The 22291-nt window shown below is 36.3% G+C and overlaps 2 protein-coding genes across 3 annotated transcripts; one reads left to right on the top strand and one right to left on the bottom strand.

Annotated features, from left to right (window-relative positions):
• Window positions 1-1652: 1652 nt before the first annotated feature.
• On the top strand, window positions 1653-12390 carry LOC136801141 (putative leucine-rich repeat-containing protein DDB_G0290503). 2 transcript variants are annotated; one of them, XM_067057763.1, is made up of 3 exons: window positions 1657-1904; window positions 3016-4980; window positions 5772-12390. In XM_067057763.1, the coding sequence occupies exons 1-3, from the start codon at window positions 1821-1823 to the stop codon at window positions 11949-11951; spliced, it is 8229 nt and encodes a 2742-aa protein (XP_066913864.1). In that variant the 5' UTR covers window positions 1657-1820; the 3' UTR covers window positions 11952-12390. The 2 variants fall into 2 exon arrangements, with proteins under 2 accessions (XP_066913865.1, XP_066913864.1); XM_067057764.1 differs by lacking the exon at window positions 3016-4980 and having other exon boundaries at window positions 1653-1904.
• Window positions 12391-12889: 499 nt separating this feature from the next.
• LOC136801143 (early endosome antigen 1-like) lies at window positions 12890-21187 on the bottom strand. Its single transcript, XM_067057766.1, has 7 exons — window positions 21051-21187; window positions 16991-17464; window positions 16665-16754; window positions 15770-15914; window positions 15175-15316; window positions 14526-14602; window positions 12890-13426 (listed from the first exon to the last, which is right to left on the bottom strand). Exons 2-7 carry the CDS (start codon window positions 17454-17456, stop codon window positions 13225-13227), a joined length of 1122 nt encoding a protein of 373 aa, XP_066913867.1. The 5' UTR covers window positions 17457-17464; window positions 21051-21187; the 3' UTR covers window positions 12890-13224.
• Window positions 21188-22291: the final 1104 nt, after the last annotated feature.

The following is a 22291-nucleotide window of genomic DNA, read 5'->3' as shown; positions in this document are numbered from 1 at the left end:
ACTGACCGCAATTGCAATTACATAAATTATTGTGGAAGGGAACGCTTGAGACGAATGTTTGGGAAATCAAAAAGACAACTTTTGTGAGAATGTTGAGTTTTGTTTATATGGCTGTTTGTGACGCACTGTCAAATCTGACTTTACTTACCTCTTTACTGTAAACTATGAAGAAAATATAAAATACATTACCTGAGATGCCCATCAATTCAGTACCTTGGTAATAAAAAAGCCTGCCCAGTCCTGCCTTACGTATATTTGATCAAGGAAATACAATGAGATCTCGCTGACAGGCTGAGTTCAGCATTTTCTTGCAGCCATTTTTCTTTCGCGCCAAAAAAAATGTTTGAAGTACCTTCATTGATGTTCTTTCCCTGTTCCTTGACATCAATCTTGGTCAAACTTTAGAATTTCCTTGATTGAACGCCCACTCCGCCCGAAGTACACCCATGGTCAAAGACTTTGCGGACCCATAGAAGGAGGAGGACCGTCGTCGGAATCTATCACATAACTTTTCTATCGGAAAAGTTAGGCAGTTTGGCAATGAGACACGATTTTCCGTACCTTTAGAAAAATCCAATGAAGTATAAGCCCGAAGGGCTAGAAGTCAATCTCTTTGGTAGGATTTAGAAGCCAACAAATCCTACCAAAGTTGCGCGGCCTTGAGCGACCCGCCTGGTTTTTACACAAATGACAGATTGAAGCTAAAATTTACCGCTTAATTTTGAAAAATATATCACTCGAAAAAAAAGTAATTGCTAGATTCAATCCGTCATCAAAAATACAGCGCATATTTTAAGGCTTCAATTTTTCTTGCCTGAGAAAGGGTAGAGATTGACCTCTAGCCCTTCGGGCTTGAAACTCAATGGAAAAATCCCTTTCCTCAAAGTCGTAGTATCCAGTCCCTTAACTCGCTTTTTAATTATTCTAACTTATAGCGCTCACGATTCAGACGATTGTATCACGCCCGCCAGAATAAAAAAATGGTACAAGTGGCTTTGGGTACGAGATGAACCTTTCCTTTCAAATCATGCCGGTTATCTGGGAAAAATAGCGGAAAATCCCGGAATCTTAGTGTGGAGAGTGGAACCTTATGCAAAACGACGGGAACCTATTTGATATTCCGATGGCGGATTGGCGGCCGCCCACACTAAAGCTCTATCTAAAGCCAATTTCCCATCGCTGAGGAATGATAGTCGGTCTTTGAAGTGCCGCATCTCCCCCGACGGGTGCCACGTCCCTTGCCTTGCGCGTAAGCCTCGGAAACGAGGGATGGGGCCTCTTCCACTGCAAAATCCTTGACGGGGACTTGACGCGGTCTGGCAAAATCCTGTAATCGTTCAAAAATGTCCTGGATGCTAAGCCGGGAGCTAAAATTATAAAAATCAACGACCAACTGTTTGTTCTATTAGCCTGAACGCGCGTCTGGATTTAAAACTTTTTTTGTGTGAATAAAAAGACATGAGAAGTGGGATAAATCAATTGAGCTTTAAGTTAAGGCGTTAAAAAATAGAGGGTGCCGAAAATGGGCGACTTTTAGCGGTAATTAAAATCTTAATTGAAATTAATGAAGCGTTTGAAATAATCAGTTTGTTGTTTGCAAAGAACTGAAGAAATTCTAAACTCATTTTATGAATAATAATTTAAAAACTGGAAGAAATCTTATCTTTTGAAGTTTTGAATGAAAACAATTAAACAACACACTTTTAAAACGCAAAAAAAGTGAGGCTTCTAACTTTTTTTTTGAATAGCTTTTAAAATGAATGAAAAGGGTTTTAAATTTTAAATGCAAGAATGTATAAATAAATGAATAAATTGTTAAAATGATGGTGTGGTTTAGGATTATGGTTTTAAGCTTTCTTGCTTATACGGTGACGACCCAAGAGCTACAAAAAGCACATTTTCAGGTAATTAATGATTCCTTTTTTACAAATTTGTGCAATTCGGTTTTGGAACTGTACCAATTTACAGGTCAACGGGGACATCATAAACGGACTGAAGCTTTCATATGGTGACATTTGACTTAGCAATTTTGTATCATACGCATATTACAATAAACTTTAACAATAGATGACGAAATCGCAACTGGAAAATTTTGAGATAAATTTACGTAATTTACTTTCTGACTGATAATGTGTGCGTTCTAATTTGCGTATTGCTTGATTGAATTTTTGTTTGACGACACAATAAGATGAAATTTTACATATAACATGATTACCCTCAAAATACATTCGATGACATTTATCACTATCAGAGAACATTTTGACATACTAAATCTCCCCTACATTTTGACTACTGCTGCATGATTACTGATCTATCGACGATTGACTGAAACCACTTCTACTGCATCAAAAAATAATAACAACACCAATGTATTGACCAACTGCAAGCTGCACTATCATTACTGTTGCATATATCACAAACTTTAAAAACTTATTTTACTGTTGGACGATTCATTGACGTGAAGTCTTGTCAAAGCACACGTTTTAGCCATTGTTCTCCGCCAATCTTGCACCCAGAGCTACTTGCATCACTTTTTTGATTTTACTGATAGACGTGATCACCTTTCGTGAGTGCTGTCAGAATCATAAAAAAGCGAATTAAGGGACTGGGTTCGAGTTTGGTTCTGAACCTACACTATTTTCTATGAAAACGTAAATACACTCCATATGATGCATGATCATTTGATGATTTGACGGAACTAAACAACGAAAACCCAAAGTGTTTTGAAATATAGCTTTGCATGACGTATAGAGCAATTACAAACGACAAACGACAAAACATGAAATCACTTCAATCTCAGTACCAATCTTCAATCTGATGAATTCTGTATTTTGCGAAATACTTTCATCACAGCTGACCTACGATACTGCACGAATTTAACGAGACTGGATGTTGCATGATTAATAGTTACCACAAACTAAAAATACTCGACGATAAACAGATACGTTTTCGACATGTTATTCTTGCTACCAATATAGTTGAACCATAGTTAAAATCATCTTTCTGATTTTACAGATCGATCACGAAGCTGGACGTTTGAAAATCGAAGCCAGTAAAGATGAAGCTGATATTGATTTTGGAAATGATAAAATTGATTTGCTGTTAAAACCCGGTGATGTTAAACGTCCGGCAGTTGAAGTAGCTGATATTTTCGGACACGGTAAAGATAAAACTCGAGATAATATTCATGAGGAGCCTCAAGCGAAAACATTGGATGAGCCTGTGAGGAATATTACATGGAAAGGGAGAATTAATGAAGAAGATAGAGGACTGGAAGCCGATGCACATGTTTTGAAAACATTGAAAGTATTACGAGAAATGGTTTTATCCGAGAAAGAACGAAACGGATCGAAGAAGAAAACTCCTCGATTTCATTCAAATGATGAAACATTAGATCAAGCGAATTCGATTATCGATAAAGTCGAGAAAACAAATAATGGTGATAGTTCTGAAGACTATGAAGAGGAGCATCCAGAAGACGCAAAATATGCCGAAAAAGCAAAAGAGATTCTAAAAGATGATGCGATTGAATCGTATACAAACAACACTAAAATTGAAGGTTTGAAAATTACTGATGAAAGTAATGTCACCTCAGTTGATGTTGATTCCACGTCTTCGTCAACAAATTTGATAAGCGAGCCTAACAATGTAACTCAAGATGACTTATCGAGTAAAAATCATTTCAATGAAACTGATGACTCATCTAAAAAAGAACCAAGCGATTCGCAAATGAGTGCTGTTGGAGGGACCACGTTAGAGCAGAAAAAACATATTTCGAAATTTATCACAGATACTTTTGGTATTGATCTTACCAAAGTTGCGAGTGACAACAATGCAAAATCCACCTCCACGAGTGGAAATTTGCAATCTTCTAGTGAAAGTGCAAAAAACATCACTAGTGAAAATAAAATTGGGAAATCTTCAGACAATATAGAAACTTCTGAAAATGCTCATACGATCGTAGCACTTAAGCAGCCTGAGACACAAAATAAGCAATCGCATCAAAATGTTACTCTAAATGTATCTAATGTAGATGAACATAACACTGACCGGAATAATTCTCTGTATGGTCCTGAAAATAAAACAGTGAGTATTATGGAAGAACAGAAGATATCAGATAAATTTTCAAAAGACAACAAAAGTGCTTTTGGCACATCCCAAGCTAAGAATTCTACACAAATAGGAAACCATGTGATTGATACGCAGAAAGAAAATGCTGACTTATCGGTTCCGTATATTAATACAACCCTTGACCATGAAGATAAAATTGCAGACCAGAAGGTCGCCGAAGCATTGGGATTGACAGAAAAAGAGGACCAGATAGATGACGCAGCAAATAAAATAGAGAAAATCAAAAAGGCAATAAGTCGATTTGTTGAAAGTTCGAATCCTATTGAAGTCGATACTGATAAGGACGCAAAGACTAATGGACAAAATACAGACCCGAATAAGGTGCAAAATACAGACCAGAATAAAGATAAAGAAAATAACAATAAAACAATTTTCATTGACGGGCGTGAAAGCGCTAATGGTGATAAAGATAAAACTTTTAAGGAAGATTCGACAAAACAACACAAACAAAACAATGGAACTCTAGAAGAAAAAATTACTGAAAGTTTTAAAACTGGAACGACTTCTGACAACAAGAAACCAAATGATAATAATGTCGATTCTAGTATGATTTCCAATGCTGACGGAACGTTGCCTAAGAAAGCTTTCCATAATAATACTGACAGCATAAACGAAAGCAAGGAAAAACAGATTATGGGTACAGCAAAACTAGCTAATGATAGTAGAAATGTGAATACCGATGAAAAACAAACTGCTTCCCCGAAAGAAGTGACGAATGCTGAAATGCCTGCGATAAATCTGGACGAATTATCGATCGATCGGGAGTTAGAGCAAGTACAAAAAGCGTCAGAAATTTTATATAGTCAACTGTCTAAGATGAATCCTACTCCAGACAGTCCTGAAGAGAAGGTAATTGTTGGTTGGTCATAATCTTGGACATTGAGTTTAAATTCCAAAGGGCTAGAATAGAATCTCTAACCTTTCCCAGGCAAGAAAAAGGGAAGCCACTTATTTCTCATCCAGAACACGCCTAGAACGCGCCGCAACCATAATAAGTAGCTTCATTTCCCATCCAGGGGTCTCAAGTCTAGCCCTTTGGGCTTGAAAGTCAATGGTCGTGGTCGTATTCTCTGCCCGGAAACCTGGTGACAAAAAGCCATTTGCTGTATCCAATCTTTTTATTTTTATGATTGAAATGGCTTCAGCAACGGGTTTGGTTCCCAAAGCAGTCGTATCTTGATTGGTTTAGAAATATCAACGAATCAATCATTTTACGCGTAATGACTTATTAGGGAATTCTCTCTATCACGTCATCTGCCTCTTTTTTTTGAAGCCAGAAATTTTGTGTATAAAAAGAAAGCAAAAAGTCTCTTTAGGTCAAATTTTTTACTGGTATCATTTTCTTGATTTTCCCCATGAAGTCCCAATAAAGTTACTTTGGTAGAGTGGGTTTCTTAAAAACTAATAGCCGACAGACTATTATGACACTTTATGATGGAGTGCTAAAAGTTACACTTACACAGACGAATTTGATATAGGGCAATAAAAAAGGCCTTTCGGAAAAATATTGCTGACTAAAATTGCTAATTATGTTATGGAGGTTTTCTAAGGCATTGTTACCTAAGGGGACCAGAAAACTTGTTCGAGTTAGCGGTTCGAGATTAAGAGACCCCACTGTAACTTGTTTCTCTTGTTTACAGGCTTATGGATCTGTCACCAACAAAGCAACACTGAACGCTACTAACGAACAATTTGCATCACCGGTTCACATCGCAAACGCTCAAAACTTCACCGAAGGTGTTAAGGAATCGAATGAACACAAGAGAGTGCAAAGGCAGGCTAAAAAGCGGACTATTGTAGCCTGGGTTCCAGCTCAAATGAAACATCATGGACATCAAATGAAGAAAAATAGACGTAGTAACATTTTACAGACCACCAGACGAGAAACAAAGACTTTGAATGGATTTTTAAGCAAGTTTTTGAAACACAAGAGGAACAAAATCAGACGTAAAAATGGAAAGAGGAGTTCTGTTCATCATCAAATAGCAAAGAAACGAAAAAGAAGCAAAGTTAAGCATTTGAAGAATAAAAGACATCCAAAAGTAGGTGACAATGAAGTAAAGAACGCTGTTGCCACACTAGAGTCGTTGTTGCTAGAAAAACAAAGACTCACAAGCCATCGCAAGCCACTCAGTCATGTCATTGAAAGAAGAAATAAAATACGGACCAGATATGACGATCAGGATGTATTTTCCAGACCAATTGACCCAACAACAAGTTGGTTTAAACGAGACTTAAAAGCCACCAGTGATGACTATTATCCATCTCCACAGATCTACAAAGCACCTATCCGTGACCAGAACGAAATTCGGAGCCAAATCTCACAGACCTCAAATAACAAAGATGTAAAAGCTCAGACTAGATCAGCATTCAAAAGCCCTGAGGAACTTGAAAAAGAGTTGATTGCTAAAGTGGAAAAAGCTAAGAGACTTTTGAAGGAGAACTTTGTGGATAAGAAGAATAAGACACTGGATGAAGACACGAAAGTAGATTCAATACTGTATGATAAATATCAAAAACAAAATGTAGCATTGACTCGTAAATTAGGTCATATTCTAAACGACTCCAAAGCTGTTGATAATGTGTTGAATAAACTAGATAACGAAGATGTTAAAAAGGAGGAAGAGTTGAACAAGAAATATAAAGTGATTACCACAACTGCTGACGATATCTATTCCAAAGATAAAGAGATTCTAGAAGAACAGCTTGATCGTGCCAATAATACAGCTATTGATGATTTAAGAAGAGATAAGACAGACCTGGCGAATAATGGTGATGGAGGATACATTGATGATGGGGATCCTGTTGCAAGGGATTCAGCCCCGAGGAGTGGATTTGCGTCCAGGAATACAACCCAAGATGAAGATCCACATTCAAAATTAGGATTCAAAGCTAGATCTTATAAGAATTCTTCGAGTGTTGAGATGGTTGATTATGCACGAAATTCAACCATATCAGTTCCGGATCACGCAAAAGCTGAATCTGAACTTCATAGTATGATCGATTTAACGACTTCGACTGATTTAAAGAATGCTGTATCTCCTTATGAGAGATCTAATACGACCAGTATGGAACAAGCAGCTAATGAAAATGCTGAAGAACCAGAAACAGATGATTCTATATATCCAGAAGCGTCAGTAACAAAAACGTCCAAAATCATCGATGAGGATAATGGGAGTGGTCAGATTCCCAAAGGATTTGCTTCGCCTGGAAATGATGATAAGATGGAATCAAATTCAGATGAGAAATCTTTGACGAATTCAAACCCAGAAGATTATTATTTAGCATATGAAAAAGCAGAATATGGCAATGCTGCAGATAAAAATATCAAAGAAGATAAGGATGTGAAAACTTTGGCAAAACCAGGCAAAGATGGAGATTCGGATGCGAAGTTATCAGAATCGAAAACCAAGGGTGAGGAAGAGACTAAAGAGAAGAAAGAAGAGAAGGATAAGGAAAATTCCAAGGTGGAGGATGCAGAAAAAGACAAATCAACGAACAAAGACTCGGGAAGCGATTCAAAGAAATCGTCGAAAGAAAACGAAAGCGAAAGTGTAAGCAACAAAGATGACAAGAAGGTCTCAGATGATAAAGACGCAGAATTAAAGAAGCAAAAATTAAAAGAAGCAAATAGCAGAATCACACACGTTCAACTGGCTGGTCCAAACAGCATGGGATTCGGGTTAGCTCTTAATAATAACACGTTCCAAAATGCTTTAACCAACAATACAAAGGAGAAATCGAATAAAGATGGGACGAAGGTGAAAGGAGACAAAGAAGGAAAGGAGGAGACTGGAGTCTTGAAATTGAAAGATGAGGAGAGTAAAACTAACGTGGAAAAAGATGAAGAGAAGAAGCTACGAAAAGACGAAGAGGATGAAGAAATGAAAGAGAAAAAGGTTTCCGAGGATAAGAAACTTGGTTCTGAAACCTTGAAGATGAATAATGAGGAGAGAAAAACTGACGAGGAAAAAGATGAAGAAAAGAAGCTACCAAAAGATGAACAGGAAAAGGTTTCCGATGAAGAGATGAAGAAATCTCGCAAAAACGAAGGGGAGGATAGCGAAGAGAAGAAGATGAAGAAAGAGGAAGACAAAGAAAAGAATAACGATAAAGAGAATGTGAAAGTAGAGAAATTACAAAGCGACAAGAAGAAGACGAATGAAGAAGAAGAGATGAAAAATGCGAGCGAAGAAGAAAAAATGTTAATAGATGAGGGACTACGACCGGAGGAAAAATTATCGAAGAACGAAAAAAACAAACAGAAAGAGGAAAAGCTACGGAAAGAAGAGGTTGGTACGCATGCGCAGAAAGATAATCAAAAAAAGAAGGAGGAAAAGGAGCTACGGAAGGAAATTGATGAAGAATTAGAGAACGGAAAAAAGGAAGAAAAGAATGGTCAGGAAGAAAACAAAACCAAGGCTTCTCAACAACAACATGAAGATCAAGCCGGCAAATCAGATGAAAAGAAGAAATTGGACCAATCAGAAGATGTATCTGAGATGAAGAACACAGATGATGAGAATGAAAATCCAAAGAATAGCACATCAACACAATCAATGACAACTTCCAAAGAAAAATCAGCTGATGATTCAAAAGCTGTCGATGGTAAAGATGAAGAAGAGAAGGAAGAAAAAATACAAAATGAAGAACAAGAACAAAATGTAAGTGAAAAAGAAGAAGCAAAGATGAGCCAGCTTGAAGATTCCAAAGTGCAAAATACGAAGAGCAATGAATTGGTTGCGGATCAGAGTTACCATGACAACATGCCTATGGGAGGAATGGGTATCCCGCAATCAAGACTCCTTGAAGAGGCAGGCAAACTTGACGAGCAAAAGATGGCGCAAAAGCTTGATAAAAATGAAGAAGAGGAGAATATCAAAGAAGATAAGAAAGGCTCCAGCGAACTAAATAAGGATATGCTCAAAAAGATAGGAGATAAGAAAAAGGAGAGCGATGAATCGAAGTCAGATGTCTTTAAAGATGATGGAGATAAAATTAAGAAGGCGAAAAATGATGGAGATAAAGAGAAAAAGAAAGATGAAGAAAAAGTAACCGATGTCAACAAGAAGTTAGCAAAAGAAAAGAATGATGGAGATAAAAAGACAGCGAATAAAGAAAACGTTAGAGATAATACAATAGGTTTGAAGAGTGATGGGGATGAAAAGAAGGAAGACAAAGAAAAAGTACCCGAGGTCAACAAGAAAATAGAAGAAGACAAGAATAATGGGGATAAAAAGACAGAAGATAAAGAAAATGATGGAGATAAAAAAACAGAAGATAAAGGGAGTGACGGAAATGAAGACCAAGCTGCTGGTGAAAAGGAAATGAAGAAATCAAAAGAATTGGAAATTGAAGAAAAGATAACGTTAGCAGCAGACAAGGATAAGGGAGATAAGAAGGATAATGACAACAACGATGAAAGGGTATCGGAAGTGAAGAATGATGGAGATAATAATAAAGAAACAATTGAACTTGCAGAACAAGGCAAACAGAAGAAACCATTGTCAAGAATGGAAAAAGAATTCGAAAAAGCTTTGAAAGAAAAGGAAAAAGAGAAAAAAGAAGAAGCAAAGGAAACAAAAGAGGTATCTAAACCATCGAAAGATTCCAAAAGCTCACTTGATGATAAACAGATCATGGCTTACGAAGCCGAAATCCAAAAACAGAAGTCAAAATCAACAAAAGAATCTGAAAAACAGAAGAACAGCCAATCAGATGATGGTAAAAATCCATCAAAAACCAATCAGCAACTGGAATCTGGTAAAGCACCCAATGAATTGAAAGCAAGTTCCGAAGCAACCAATCAGGGTGGCAGTATCGGTCCTTCTTCAGCCAATCAAAATCAAGGGTCTGAAATATCAGCCAATCAAATGAAAGGAATTTCTGGATCAGCTAATCAGAATCCAGTGGATGATGTTTACAGTACAATGGCAGCTTTGGCGAACAAAGAGTCTTTAAAGTCTTTAGAAGAAAAAGTATCATCGAATCAGAATTCAGTTTCAAATATAACGTCTGTTCAAAACCAAGCTGTTTTACTCCATCAAAATAATATGACATTAAACACTTTATCCAATCAGCAGATGAATCAATCAGAATTAGCCAATCAAAATGGTTTCCGGTCCGAATTGACCAATCAGAATGGATTTCAACAAGCTTTCCACCAGAAAAAGAAAGAAGATGATCATTTTGTTACAACAATGGGTAAAGAAGCTCCATTGATCACTTTCCGTGAGGATAAAACAAAAAATGAAAGTTTGAAACATATGGTTAAAGAACTGAGAGAATCTTTAGACGCTGTCGATAATTCACAGACCGGAATATCAAACGATACAAATATCCACCGACCTGGAGAGACTAAACATGACGTCACTGAATCAATATCTAACAAGGAAGAAACGGCAGTCCAGAAAATCAAGGATATCAAAGCCCTACAAGCTAAAGCACTGAAGAATAGAGAAAATGCTAAACAACTTTTTAAAGCGTACAAGGTTTTGAAGGCGTACAAAAGTCTGCTGCAAACGATGAAAAATCGAAATAAAACTGGAGAAATGTTGAAAACATTGTCCAATTATACTGAGGGGAGTTTGCAATACATGAATGACAAAGTGAAAGAAAAGGCTAGTGCGCGTGCGCTGGGTGATACCACAAGTCAAGAACAGGTTGCTGAAGGAGAGATGATGAAATTGAAGAAAATTGATGAAGCAAAGGAAAAAGAGATTGCTTCGAAAGGAATTAACGAGTATCTTGGAAGTTCGCAAAAAATGGAAGATCTTTCAAAGACTACTGAAAGCAGCAAGCGAGGTGAAAAAGTCTCAAACGAATCTTCGCAACATCAAGGAAATGACAAAGCGACAATGAACAAAGAGGTTACGACAGAGAACAAGAAGACTACGACACAAGATGAAAAGGTTACGGTGGCGAATAATGAAGTTTCAACACAAGATGAAAAAATCACGGCAAAAAATAATGAAGTTGCGACACAAAATGAAAAGGTTACGGCAACGAATAATGAAGTTACGACACAAAATGAGAAAATCACGGCAAAGAATAATGAAGTTACGACGCAAAATGAAAAGGTTATGGCAACAAAAAAAGAAGTTACGACACAAAATGAGAAAGATACGCCACACCTGAAAGAGATTTCGATGACCAAGAAAGAAGATGTCCATGACGAACACATAACAGAAGCGGATAGGGAAAAGGAGCTTTTCAGGTTAGCTCAAATGAAACTTCAAAACCAACAAAGTGAGCAAGCCATGGTTGAAAGACAACAAACTCAACAAAATCAGGCATCGAATACAATTCAGAATAACAGTGGGTCTCAGGGAGCTTCTGGTCAGCCTGCCAGTCAAACACACACTGGAAGTGAAGCTACTCAAGGTAATTCAAAACCTAAGGAAATGGGAAAATTCAAAACTGACGTTTTAGCAAAACAAATCAAGATGTTACAAGAGATGAAACAAAAGTTAGAAAATGTGCAACAGAAATCCAACCAAGGAAAAGTGTTTTTGAATGGAAAGGACCAATCAGTGATGACTTCAAAGGTAGGAAACACTACGGATAAGAAATTAACCAATGATGGAGCTCCTGCAAGACAAAAGGACCAATCAGTGACAAACGAAAAGGCAGGAAACACTCCACCGGAGGGTATTACAGACAAAAAATCAACCAATGGAGGAGAGCCAAAGAAACTCAAAGAAGAACAACCAGCTTTTGATCCTTATAGCAATTTCAGGAGATCGCATTTAGTAGATCGTATAAAAACCAAGAAAGCAAGAAATCACAAACGTAAAAATATTCCCATGATGCCGAATTGATGACGTTATTTTCGTAGTGCAACACTGATGACGTCATTGGTAAACGAAAGAGAGGAAGGAGATAGTGACTTTAGTACTAAACCTAAGGTAGTGCAATTTTTACTAATGTAATAGTGGAGAGTGAGACTTCCAGGTTAAAGATAACCAAATTGATATTTTTGAAAAGACTTTGAACATGCGGTGTGATCAATGAAAAAAGACTATTAATTGTATGCAAATGGAGAGTACAACAAAAAATTATAAACACTTGAGATGATAGATAAGTTTATGTGTTTGGAACAGTATAGTTAAAATCCAAATTTCGACTTGGAATAAATTGTTTCTGGTTTGAGCTGGAAAGACTTTGGCAATATATGAATTATTTTAGACGATATTATATTATATTTTTGTATCAAACACAATGTCTTTATTTGAATGAAATTGAAAGAAATTCTTGTAAGAGATTATAGGATGTGCTTAAGTCTAAAAGTTGATTAAGTATGGCCAAATTTTGAATTCAACGGCTAAGGCTTGGCTTTAAAAAATGTTCGTTTGCAGTCACCTGACCCGAGTCAGAGGTCGGTCGTTCGGAAAAAATATTTTTTATGAAACGTAAAAGAAATATATGAAACTTTCGTCCATAGAAGGAATGGTTAAAAATAGTTTTTATTTGAGATATTCGATGTTTTAAGACTTTTTCTTTTGGGATATCTTATAGTTGGGGTATAATCTACGATTCTCTAGCTTAAGAAACGTCGGTCGGTTGACGGCAAACCTGCCTAAAATGGGGAATAGCGATTCGGCCCAAAAACTTTAATGTGAAATTAAAGGGCAACTTTAGTCAAATGTTTTGCCAAATGGCTCCTTTCATATCAGCATTATTTTGTGACAGCATAATATCTTATCTTTAAGATTTTGTGTTTAAGAGGGAATGCAAGTCAAAAATGAAGCAAAATGAATTTTCCATATAGCTCATTAAAGTTATTTTTTGTTCTGTAAATTAATTCATTTCTCTAATGATTTTTTAGTATAATATGTACAAGTTATTGTTTTGTAAAAAAATATTAAAAATGAAAATAGAAATTAAAAATGTGATAAGTAAAATATGGGGACCAAAAAAATAATGCAGTTTAATTTCATTGTTTTTTTTCTATAAAGTCTTTTTTGTCATATTCTGCAATTTTATAATACCAGTTCACATTTTTCATACGTTTATGACAAATTTTTTTAGAAAATGATTGACGTCAAATACATGTTGAATTGTTGAAAATTCGAGTGAACGAGACCAACAAAGTTACTGCGTCATAAAATTTTGTTTGGATAAAAGAGACAACGAGAGGTCTTTTTGAGGCCGTTTGTTTTGCATTTGAACAGCTTTGGTTCGTTTACATCTCAACGAATAATTGTTATTTGGATGTGGAAACGGTTGTAAAATGGGCAATGTGATTGGCTCATCGGTGTCACGTGATTTTTTGTTATTGTTGTTACGACCAGACCTGAAGATTTTGTTGAATAAAGAAAAATATGTTTTTACATACACCTATCAACTCTAAACACCACAAAAGGGGACAAGGATCGAAGTTTGCCAATTTTGCAGCTACTTTTTTAATAGCGATTGTGTATTTTGAGTCCATTCCCAGTGAAGGTTATGTTTTATTTTTGTTCACTTGTAACAAAGCTATTTTTAACTAAGCCTAACACCACAAGGGGACTTCGTCTGAGATTACCAGGGTCACAAATGACGTCAATGATTAAAAATATTACATTAAAGAAGAAATATCTTCTGAAAAGAAAAATTGTCAATTTGAATTTGCTTTTTAAAACATTTTCGGCCACCTGCCATGCCATGGTTCATTTGAGTTATCCATAAGCTCCATACATTTGATATGAAACACCTTGCTTGAGATCAGCTCGAATCGAAACCCCTTGGGACTTTAGTATTGATACCTTATCGGCCAAAACTTAGTCGGCCCTAAGTGACTAAATTTTGGCTTGGTGAATAAAATGAGGGCTGACTAAAAGTTTGGGCCGACTAACAATTTGGGCCAAATTAAAAGGTTTATAATTAAGATCTTACTCTCGGGTACCTAATAGCCGGGGGGTTGAAAAAAAAGCTCAAAACTTAATAAGCGGGAGGGGGGTTGGAATAAAAATGTCCTGGGTGGAAAATTTTTGAAAAGGAGGCTAATACAGCTGAATTAGGACAAAAAAGGGAACTTTCAAAACATTTTTCCCAAAAATTATAACGGGGGGGGGGGGGGGGGGGGGGTTGGAATAAGAATGTCCTGGGTGGAAAATTTTCGAAAAATTAATTCGCGGGGGGGGGGGACGGCTATTAAGTACCCGAGAGTAATTCTTAAGTATTTGGTCTTAATTATTAGTCGGCCCTCAGTGACTAAATTTTGGCTTGGTGACTAAAATGAGGGCCGACTAAAATTACGGCCGACTAAGTTTTGGCCGATAAGGTAGGTGTATTCATTATGTCTATGAAACTGAGATTAATTTGTCAGACTTTACCAAAATTCAAGCCCGTATATTTGTTAAAGTAAACTCACATCCATGAAAGGAAAAATAAAAGATTAAGAGTGGACTTACAGTTTTCGTCGATTGCTATGAATAATGGGTAAAGTGAAATTGGTGTTTTGATTACACCTGTCCGAAAGACAACCAACCTGCAATGGAAAAGTTATGAATGTTGAATCGATCAGGGCGACCAAAGGCTCCCTTTTCTTGAGCTTTCTACCCAAAGTAAGGGGAGGGCGCCAATCCTTTTCATGGATTTCTCCATATAACCTTGATCCGTCTCTTCAATTGCCGAGCATCAGCAGAGAGATATCCAGGTACCATTTTGGGAATATTGGGTATGAACCGTCTGGGGGTCGAACATGCAACCTTGCGCAGCGTATCTGAATGGTCTATCTTCATGCTACGGCCGCAGATGATGAACATTAAATTAACGTTGTGATCATGTGTTTGATTATCGAAAACCTTTGATGGTGATTAAACATAAACGTCTTAAGTGCGTCGCGCAATCCTTTTCAAATTTGGAATTTCTAAGCATCCATTTTCTCACTACATAGTGTGAAAAAACTTCCCTTCCCAAGCTCCAATGCCCAAATTTTTACCAAACTTGTTTTTAAATGTCCCTAAGGTATGTACAATTCCTTCCTTCCAAAGATAAGCATGGGTGATAAGCATGATGGCCATAAAAACAACTTTAAGTGAAACAAGAAAGTGGCCATACCTCGTTTTCTTTTGAGTCATTCTCAAAGGTCTGGTAACTAGCACGTGGCGAGATCTTCTTATGATAGTTTGCTGGTAGACGTGATGTAGTGGCACTCTTTTTCAACGTTTTCTTATTATTGAACTTGATGGAGGATTTAGGCCTGAAAAATAAAACAGAAATTTCTCAGTGATAACAGTTTAAGATATGAAAATGGTGATCATGGTACAATTCTACAAGAGTACATTTTTCATCTTCATTTTCAGAAATCTTTAGAGATTTTCCTACTTAATGATATCCCACAAATGATTATATCCATAAACCACTATCTGTTTGAGTTCTGTAAACAGATATAGCTTTATTTGTCTCCACTGCAGATTATATTGAGACAGGCTTTGTGTCAAAGAGACACTTTTAATAAGACAAAGTAACAATTTGAGGGACCCTTTGTAGATATTGCACTTGTATTCAGTGTACAAAATTTAGGAGATGGCGTGCTAATAGGGTATTTTCCCTTACTGATTCAAAATGAATATCAAGAGTTGATGCTTGTAGAAACAAGGCAGTGATCTTGTAATTAACTTGATGTATTGTTTAAAAAAAATATTTGATTTACCTAATTTCATGATTTTGACTTTGCTGTACAAGTTCCATTAGTTCTTTATTCTGGTCTCTCGCCGAATTCAATTCCGTTTTGACATTGTGAAGTTCTTTTTCCAAAGATTTTACTTTACGCATCAGTTTCAACTCATTGTTATCACCTACAAAGACAAGACAAATTTGAGATTTAAAAGGTTTCAAATGAAAGTGGCGAAGAATTGTAGTCAGGGTCATATTAAGATCAAGCTTTTAAAGAGCTGAATTCATCCAAAGCCTTGATTTTATAATGAAGATTAAAGTCTACTCGTTTTAAGTGTGCACTCTTTTTTGATACAATGTGGAAACCAACTCAGCGTAATTAGTCAGACTTATTCCTTTGAAAGTGGTTTCCATATTGTTGCAACGCAGATCACACATATTCAAAGTGAATGAACTTTAGATGTTTATGAAAACTACTCTAGAGTTTATAGAAGGATTTTTCGAAAGCTCGACGCTGCATACCCCTCCCCTGGGTATCCACTTTTAAAGAAAATGGGGTATAATTTACAGCCTTAGATATTTAACAATAAATTTCTTTTTATTACCCTATGAAATTTACTCGGCATTAATTCAACATTCAACTTTCTTTCTCCCTCTATCTCATTATATATGAACTTTCTGGAAATAACGCCATAGAGATTTGGCAAATGCACTCTTATTTTCAACAGGGCATTTCTAAAAAAGCCTAATTAAGCAAAAGTCCATGTTCACACTCTATGGTTTCGAAATGAAATGAAACCATTCTATTGGTTAAATTTAATTTGTACATCGCGTTTTAACTAATAGAATGGCTTCATTCATTTCATTTCAGAGCAAAACGAAACTATTACCTGTGAACATGGTCTGCGCAATAAGTAAATGGCAGCACTTACTATTAGTTGATGATCCATGAGGACTGTTTGAAAGTGATTTACTCAATTTATCCAAGTTGCCTCTTGTCATAACTAGATTAAATTGTAAACCTGAAAATTCAAGAAATTTATAAGAAATTAGATGTACACTGAATAGTACATGTAAGGTTTCCATTATAACTGGGAACTTTTTACTTTTTTTCGGTAAAAACTCAAAGTTATTATGAACTTATTTTTGTATTTTGGTCTCTGAGCTACAATAAACCATTAGTTCTACAAAATAAGATCAAGCCTGGCAACAAAAGAAAGATTCCTAAGCAATATGATAAAAACATAAAATAACCAACCTTTATTTTCTAATTTTAATTGATCAACTTCTTCTTGCAAATCGCCAAGCACTTCACCATGGGATGTTTGGAGAAAAACAATTTTCTTGTCATAAAGTGATTTTAAATCGTGTTTCCTACTGCTTCCTGACGTTCGCGGTGGTGTCTGTTTACTTGAACTTAGAGAAGAGCTGGAAGATTGTCGAGAGGACTGTGCTGAAGTCTGAGTACACTGTTCTGAGAGTACAGACTGTTTAGTTAAAGGTACACTTCTTATGGATCCTGTATTAAAATTTTCAATGTTTTTAGAGATTATTGGATTACAAGGTTTAGCTAAACCAATTCGATGGCGATTCCAAGAGGGCAGACTTTTGATGGGTGGCAGAATATGCTGGTGTGTGTTAGAGTTGATGGATAAGTTAAATGGAGTAGTTAGCGGTGGTGGTGTGCTTACGATAACCTGGTGGTCGGGTGATATAGTTTCCATAGCAGCATCTAAAGAATAATTTTAACTTTTGATAGATTTTAAAGTTGCTTACAGCTTAAGACAGCTTTACAAAAAAAAACGTTTCATGTTTATATAATATAATGAGATGAAAAACTCCATGGCTAAAAAGATCACCCAAATATTGAAGAGAAATGTCATTTTTTGTATGCAGAGAAATATCATTTTTTATATGAAGACACTGTACTGACTGTATTTTAAAAATAAACGTAGAATTTTGTTTTGATAGTCATTTCTAATCAACTGATGAATGCGTAAGCAAGAAACTTAAAGTATTTAGAAGAAATACACTGTTTCATTTATATCTTTATGGAAGAGAAATATCATAAAATATGGCCAAAAAATTTAGGTACCCCCAATCATTTTGGTACCCCCAAAATTTTTAGAATTCCAAAGTAGCCCCCCCCCAACTTTGAGTTACCTTCTTTTTTATCGTTAAAAATGCAATAAAGGATTTTCTGCTCTTTTGTCATTCCTGGTGGCCAGCACTTCTTTTTCAACAAATTCAAAGGTTTCAAGGGTCATTTTTGACTAATTCTCCAGGGTTTCAAGGTTTTTTTTACCACAAACTTTCAAGGGCTCCTAGGGTTTTTAGTTGATCTTTGCTAGTTTTCAAAGTTACTTAAACTTCTTTCTTCTTTTTGACTAAGACTACTCTAACAGAAAACTTCCTTTCATGAAGACCAAATTTCATAGGAGTGCTTGAAAATACTCTACAAATGTAAGCAGTGTAAGTCCCCTCCCTTGCCATCTCCCCCCTTTTTCATTTTTTCGGAAGGTGTCACCCCCCCCCCCTTAAGAAAGGGAGGGGGAGGGACAAATTATTTTTTTCGAACTATGGTTTGATCAAGATTTTTGTTGGAACTGTGTCAATTGACACTGTCTAGTCATGGCCATCTCTAGAGGAAATGTTACATTTTTAACTGTATACCACCATATAAGAAATCATAGCATGGATCTCCAGGCTAATCCAATTGTGGAATTTACTTAAAAATTTTTAATTCTCTTACCCCCGTCTTGGCCCCCCCCTGATATGAGCAAGGGAACCATGTTATCACCCAAAAAAGTGCCTTTTTTTGTCCATATCTTTTAAATAGATAGTCCCAGCCTTATCCCTCCTTCAGTAAAGCTTCCTATACCTTTTGTCCTTCAGAAAAACCAAAAATATTGGCCTTAATTGCTTGCTTTCAGTTCCTGTAGCCAGTAGTGTGACCCCCTGGATTTCTATTTTATTCTGCGTGGGTTATTCAATAGAGATGTCACATGACTCAAATCCTGCAGTCTTAGAGCCTGAACCATTCATGTCTTTAAAAACACTTTGCTTACCTGGTTTGCAGAAAACACTTTTGATCACGAATGGTTCTGTTTTCAAAGTTTTTAGAAACACTGAATGTCCTGTTGAAGTCGACTGTTAATAAAAGTCCTGAACTGGTTAAATTTCCCGATTTTTTCCCGATTTTTAACCCAATTTTCAACCCGATTTTTATCTGATTGGTTCCGACAGGACACTGCAAGAGCTTCAAAATCGTCTTGAAAAACACCTTCAACACTAGACTGGTTAACCAAGCCAGTTTTTACAAGGCCAAGATACGGCTGAAGACAATATAGCGTTATTGGTGCTTTAATGATTTTTATGATGTACGGAATTTTAAGTTTGTCTTGAAAAACTGGCTTGGGCGAAGCGCACGTTCATATCAGCGAGCATTTGGCCTCTTCTAATTGGCCATTTAAATTTTTCGTTTGTTTTGAAAACACTTTTCACTTCTCAACGAAAGACTTTTTAAACATATTTTATTCTGTACTTTTTGCATACAGTAAAAAGAAAGATATGTTTTTCTCTCTCCCTCTTTTAATTTGAAAAACCTTTATATAACTGAATGAAAGAGAAGTTGAGTAAACAGGGAGAAGGGTGTATTTATTTAACAAATTCCTTATTTTTATATTTTTGCTTTTTTTATGCGAATGAGTTATGGCAAATCTTTTGTTGAAAAATATGTGTTGAACAAATTATACAAATTTATGTGCATTTACAAAAACGTGCCCGGGAAAATTTGAAATTTCGTTTTTGTCCAGTTGATAAGAAACCGAGTTTACTTGTACTAAGCCTGATATTCAGTCACAACTTACCATCAGATTTTACTAAGTGACTGAATCAATCTGGCTTAGATTTCTAAGCTACTTGAACACCAGAGAAAACATGAATGGTTCAGAAACTTGCCGGTGTTTCAGGTGATGCATTTTGGCTTGGATTTTATGGAGAAAATTGAGAGTTTCTATTTCTATTTTCTATTCGATAATTTACAGGAGGTTACAAAACCTATTCTCACAAATATTATCTAGAAAAGAATATAAATGGTTGATATAAGTTTAGAGTTTATTTATGGGAATCCCAGGAACACAGGAAATGCTGAAAACACACCACCTCGAGAGGTAAGGTGTTTCTGGGAAATGATTTTTGCCAAAAACACCCCAAAAAAGCATGAAAGGTTCAGAAAAAGTGTTTCAGACAAAGTGTTTTCAGTGTTTTCGTGACTTTTTTGACATAGGTTCAGGCTCTTATTGGACTAGAGAAAGCGAAAGTGAAATCGCGCGATCTGATTGGATGAAAAAAAGACCGTGGGAACTGGAACCGAAAATAATTCTCATTCTAAAACAAGATGGCGACGAGAAAAGTACGTCTTTTGCTTTGGACGAAAGGTTGTAAATTCTGGTTGATTTTTTAAGGTTTTATCTTATCTTATCTCATTTACTTTTAAAATTAGTAGAGGCTTCTTCAATGTCTGGGGAAGGTAAGTCTATAAAAGTTATTTGTTTTTCGGTGGAAAAAAGTGTTTAAAAGAGCATTTTTTGTGCTCAAGGTTTATTTTTTTCGCAAATTTTTGTCTTCAATCTTAAATAGATTAATGAGTATTTGACTGATGGTTATGATTTTAGAACACAGTTAAAACTATTCAGGAACTTGGACCTTTTTACAGAATTTCAAAAAATCTGTTAGTTTTGGAGATATATTGAAAAGTTTAGACATGGGTAGTTCACGTTGGTGTTTCGCATTCCCAAACCAAACGCACGTGCCTTCAGAGCTGCATGCACACAACAAACAATCACAATCTGATCTCAGCTCAGGTAACCTGCCTGCCTGTTCCTTAGTCTAACTGACTAGATTTTACCCACAAATGACAAAATAAAACAAACAGGAAACTATGCACAGATCCAATTGAGAATACTAAAAGGCTTGATCCTAAGCAAGGTGTTACTAAATCGTCCTGAACTGTAGCTACAATAAATTTTTTTCTGTCCCTTATTCTTTTTTAAATAAGAGAGAAAAATGGATCTTAAATCGATCGAGGTAGAATGGGCCCTTCAAAAAAAGATTTCATGCCAACTTCTTAACAGATTTTGAAGATGTACCCAAAAACCAAATCTTTTTTTAGAGACGACAGTCTGTGAATAATGAATAAACTTTTATTTCAGACCCATCTCCTAGCTAGCTAATCATGATGATGCGTTTTAGCTTTTCAAGTTACTAATATATAGTACTGAAGGGAAATAATCAGATGTAAAACAAAAAATAGCAACCTGCTTTATGGAAGTGACCAGCAATTGAATAAGGAAGTGATCTTTTAACCCTTTGATTCAAGAGTTTCCACCGGTCATTTTTCTCTAAAATTTTCGGCGGCCATATTGTTTTCGGAGTGCTCTTGGAAACGAAATCGGGCGAGAATCAAAAGTCTTTTCGGGAAAACTTTTCAAAACCGGATATATCGGGTTATAGTGCCCGCAACCGCGCCCGCTTATCACCACACCCCTAACAGCCCCAACGGGCAGATCGTTTATTATTCTGGCCTGACAAAAGTGTAGTCGAAGTGTAGTAGTACTATCCAATGAAGTATAAGCCCGAAGGGCTAGAAATCAATCTCCTTGGTAGGATTTGAAGCCAACAAATCCTACCAAAGTTGCGCGGCCTTGAGCGGCTCGCCTGGTTTTTACACAAATGACAGATTGGAACTAAAATTTACCGCTATAAATTTCGAAAAAAATATGAATCATAAACAAAGGAATTGCTAGATTCAATCTGTCGTCAAAAATGCGGCGCATTTTTTAAGGCTTCACTTTTTCTTGCCTGAGAAAGGTTAGAGATTGAACTCTAGCCCTTCGGGCTTTAAACTCAATGGTACTATCTACTAAGTAGGCGCAGGGGGGGGGGGTAGAAAACCAAACTGCCCCACCACCACCCCTGCCTGACTGAACACGGTTGGTTCATCGTGTTCGTGTTTAGTTGAACGAGTCTGAACGATCCTATACCAAGCAGAACATATACCACGGTAACATGACTAGAGTAGAATACTGTGTGGTGAGAAAAGTTCGGAAATGTCGACCTGCTGAACCCGCATTTGTCAGATTTCATTTGTTCCTGGGTTTGAAACCATTGCATTGCATTGCAGTGCAACTTTTGTAACATCAGATTTTTTATGACGCACTGTTTTAAGAAGTCCCCCCTCTGAGAGGGGGTCGTCTGACCACTTGCTTTAAAGGGGCAAAAACCTAATGCCTTTAAAAAAGCATGAAAATAGCTTTCAAATGGTACCAAAACTATCTTCTAAATCAAAAGCTACAAGCTTTTATGGCACTTTAAAGTTTTGAGTTTTAAAAAAGAAAAATTTGAAAATTTCAACTTTCTCAAAAAAACAGCGCGCACATAGAGTTAAGTGGATCCAAAAGTTCAATAAAGGTGCAATAATACTGATAATAGGCTCAGAATATAGCCTGATAGTCTATAAACCCCTCCCTGTCCCAAATTGAAATATTCGATCATATCT

Source organism: Clytia hemisphaerica, unplaced genomic scaffold, assembly GCF_902728285.1.
Source record: "Clytia hemisphaerica strain Z4C2 unplaced genomic scaffold, Clytia hemisphaerica genome assembly, whole genome shotgun sequence".
Classification (NCBI taxonomy): domain Eukaryota; kingdom Metazoa; phylum Cnidaria; class Hydrozoa; order Leptothecata; family Clytiidae; genus Clytia; species Clytia hemisphaerica.
This window is presented reverse-complemented; position numbering and strand designations above follow the sequence as displayed.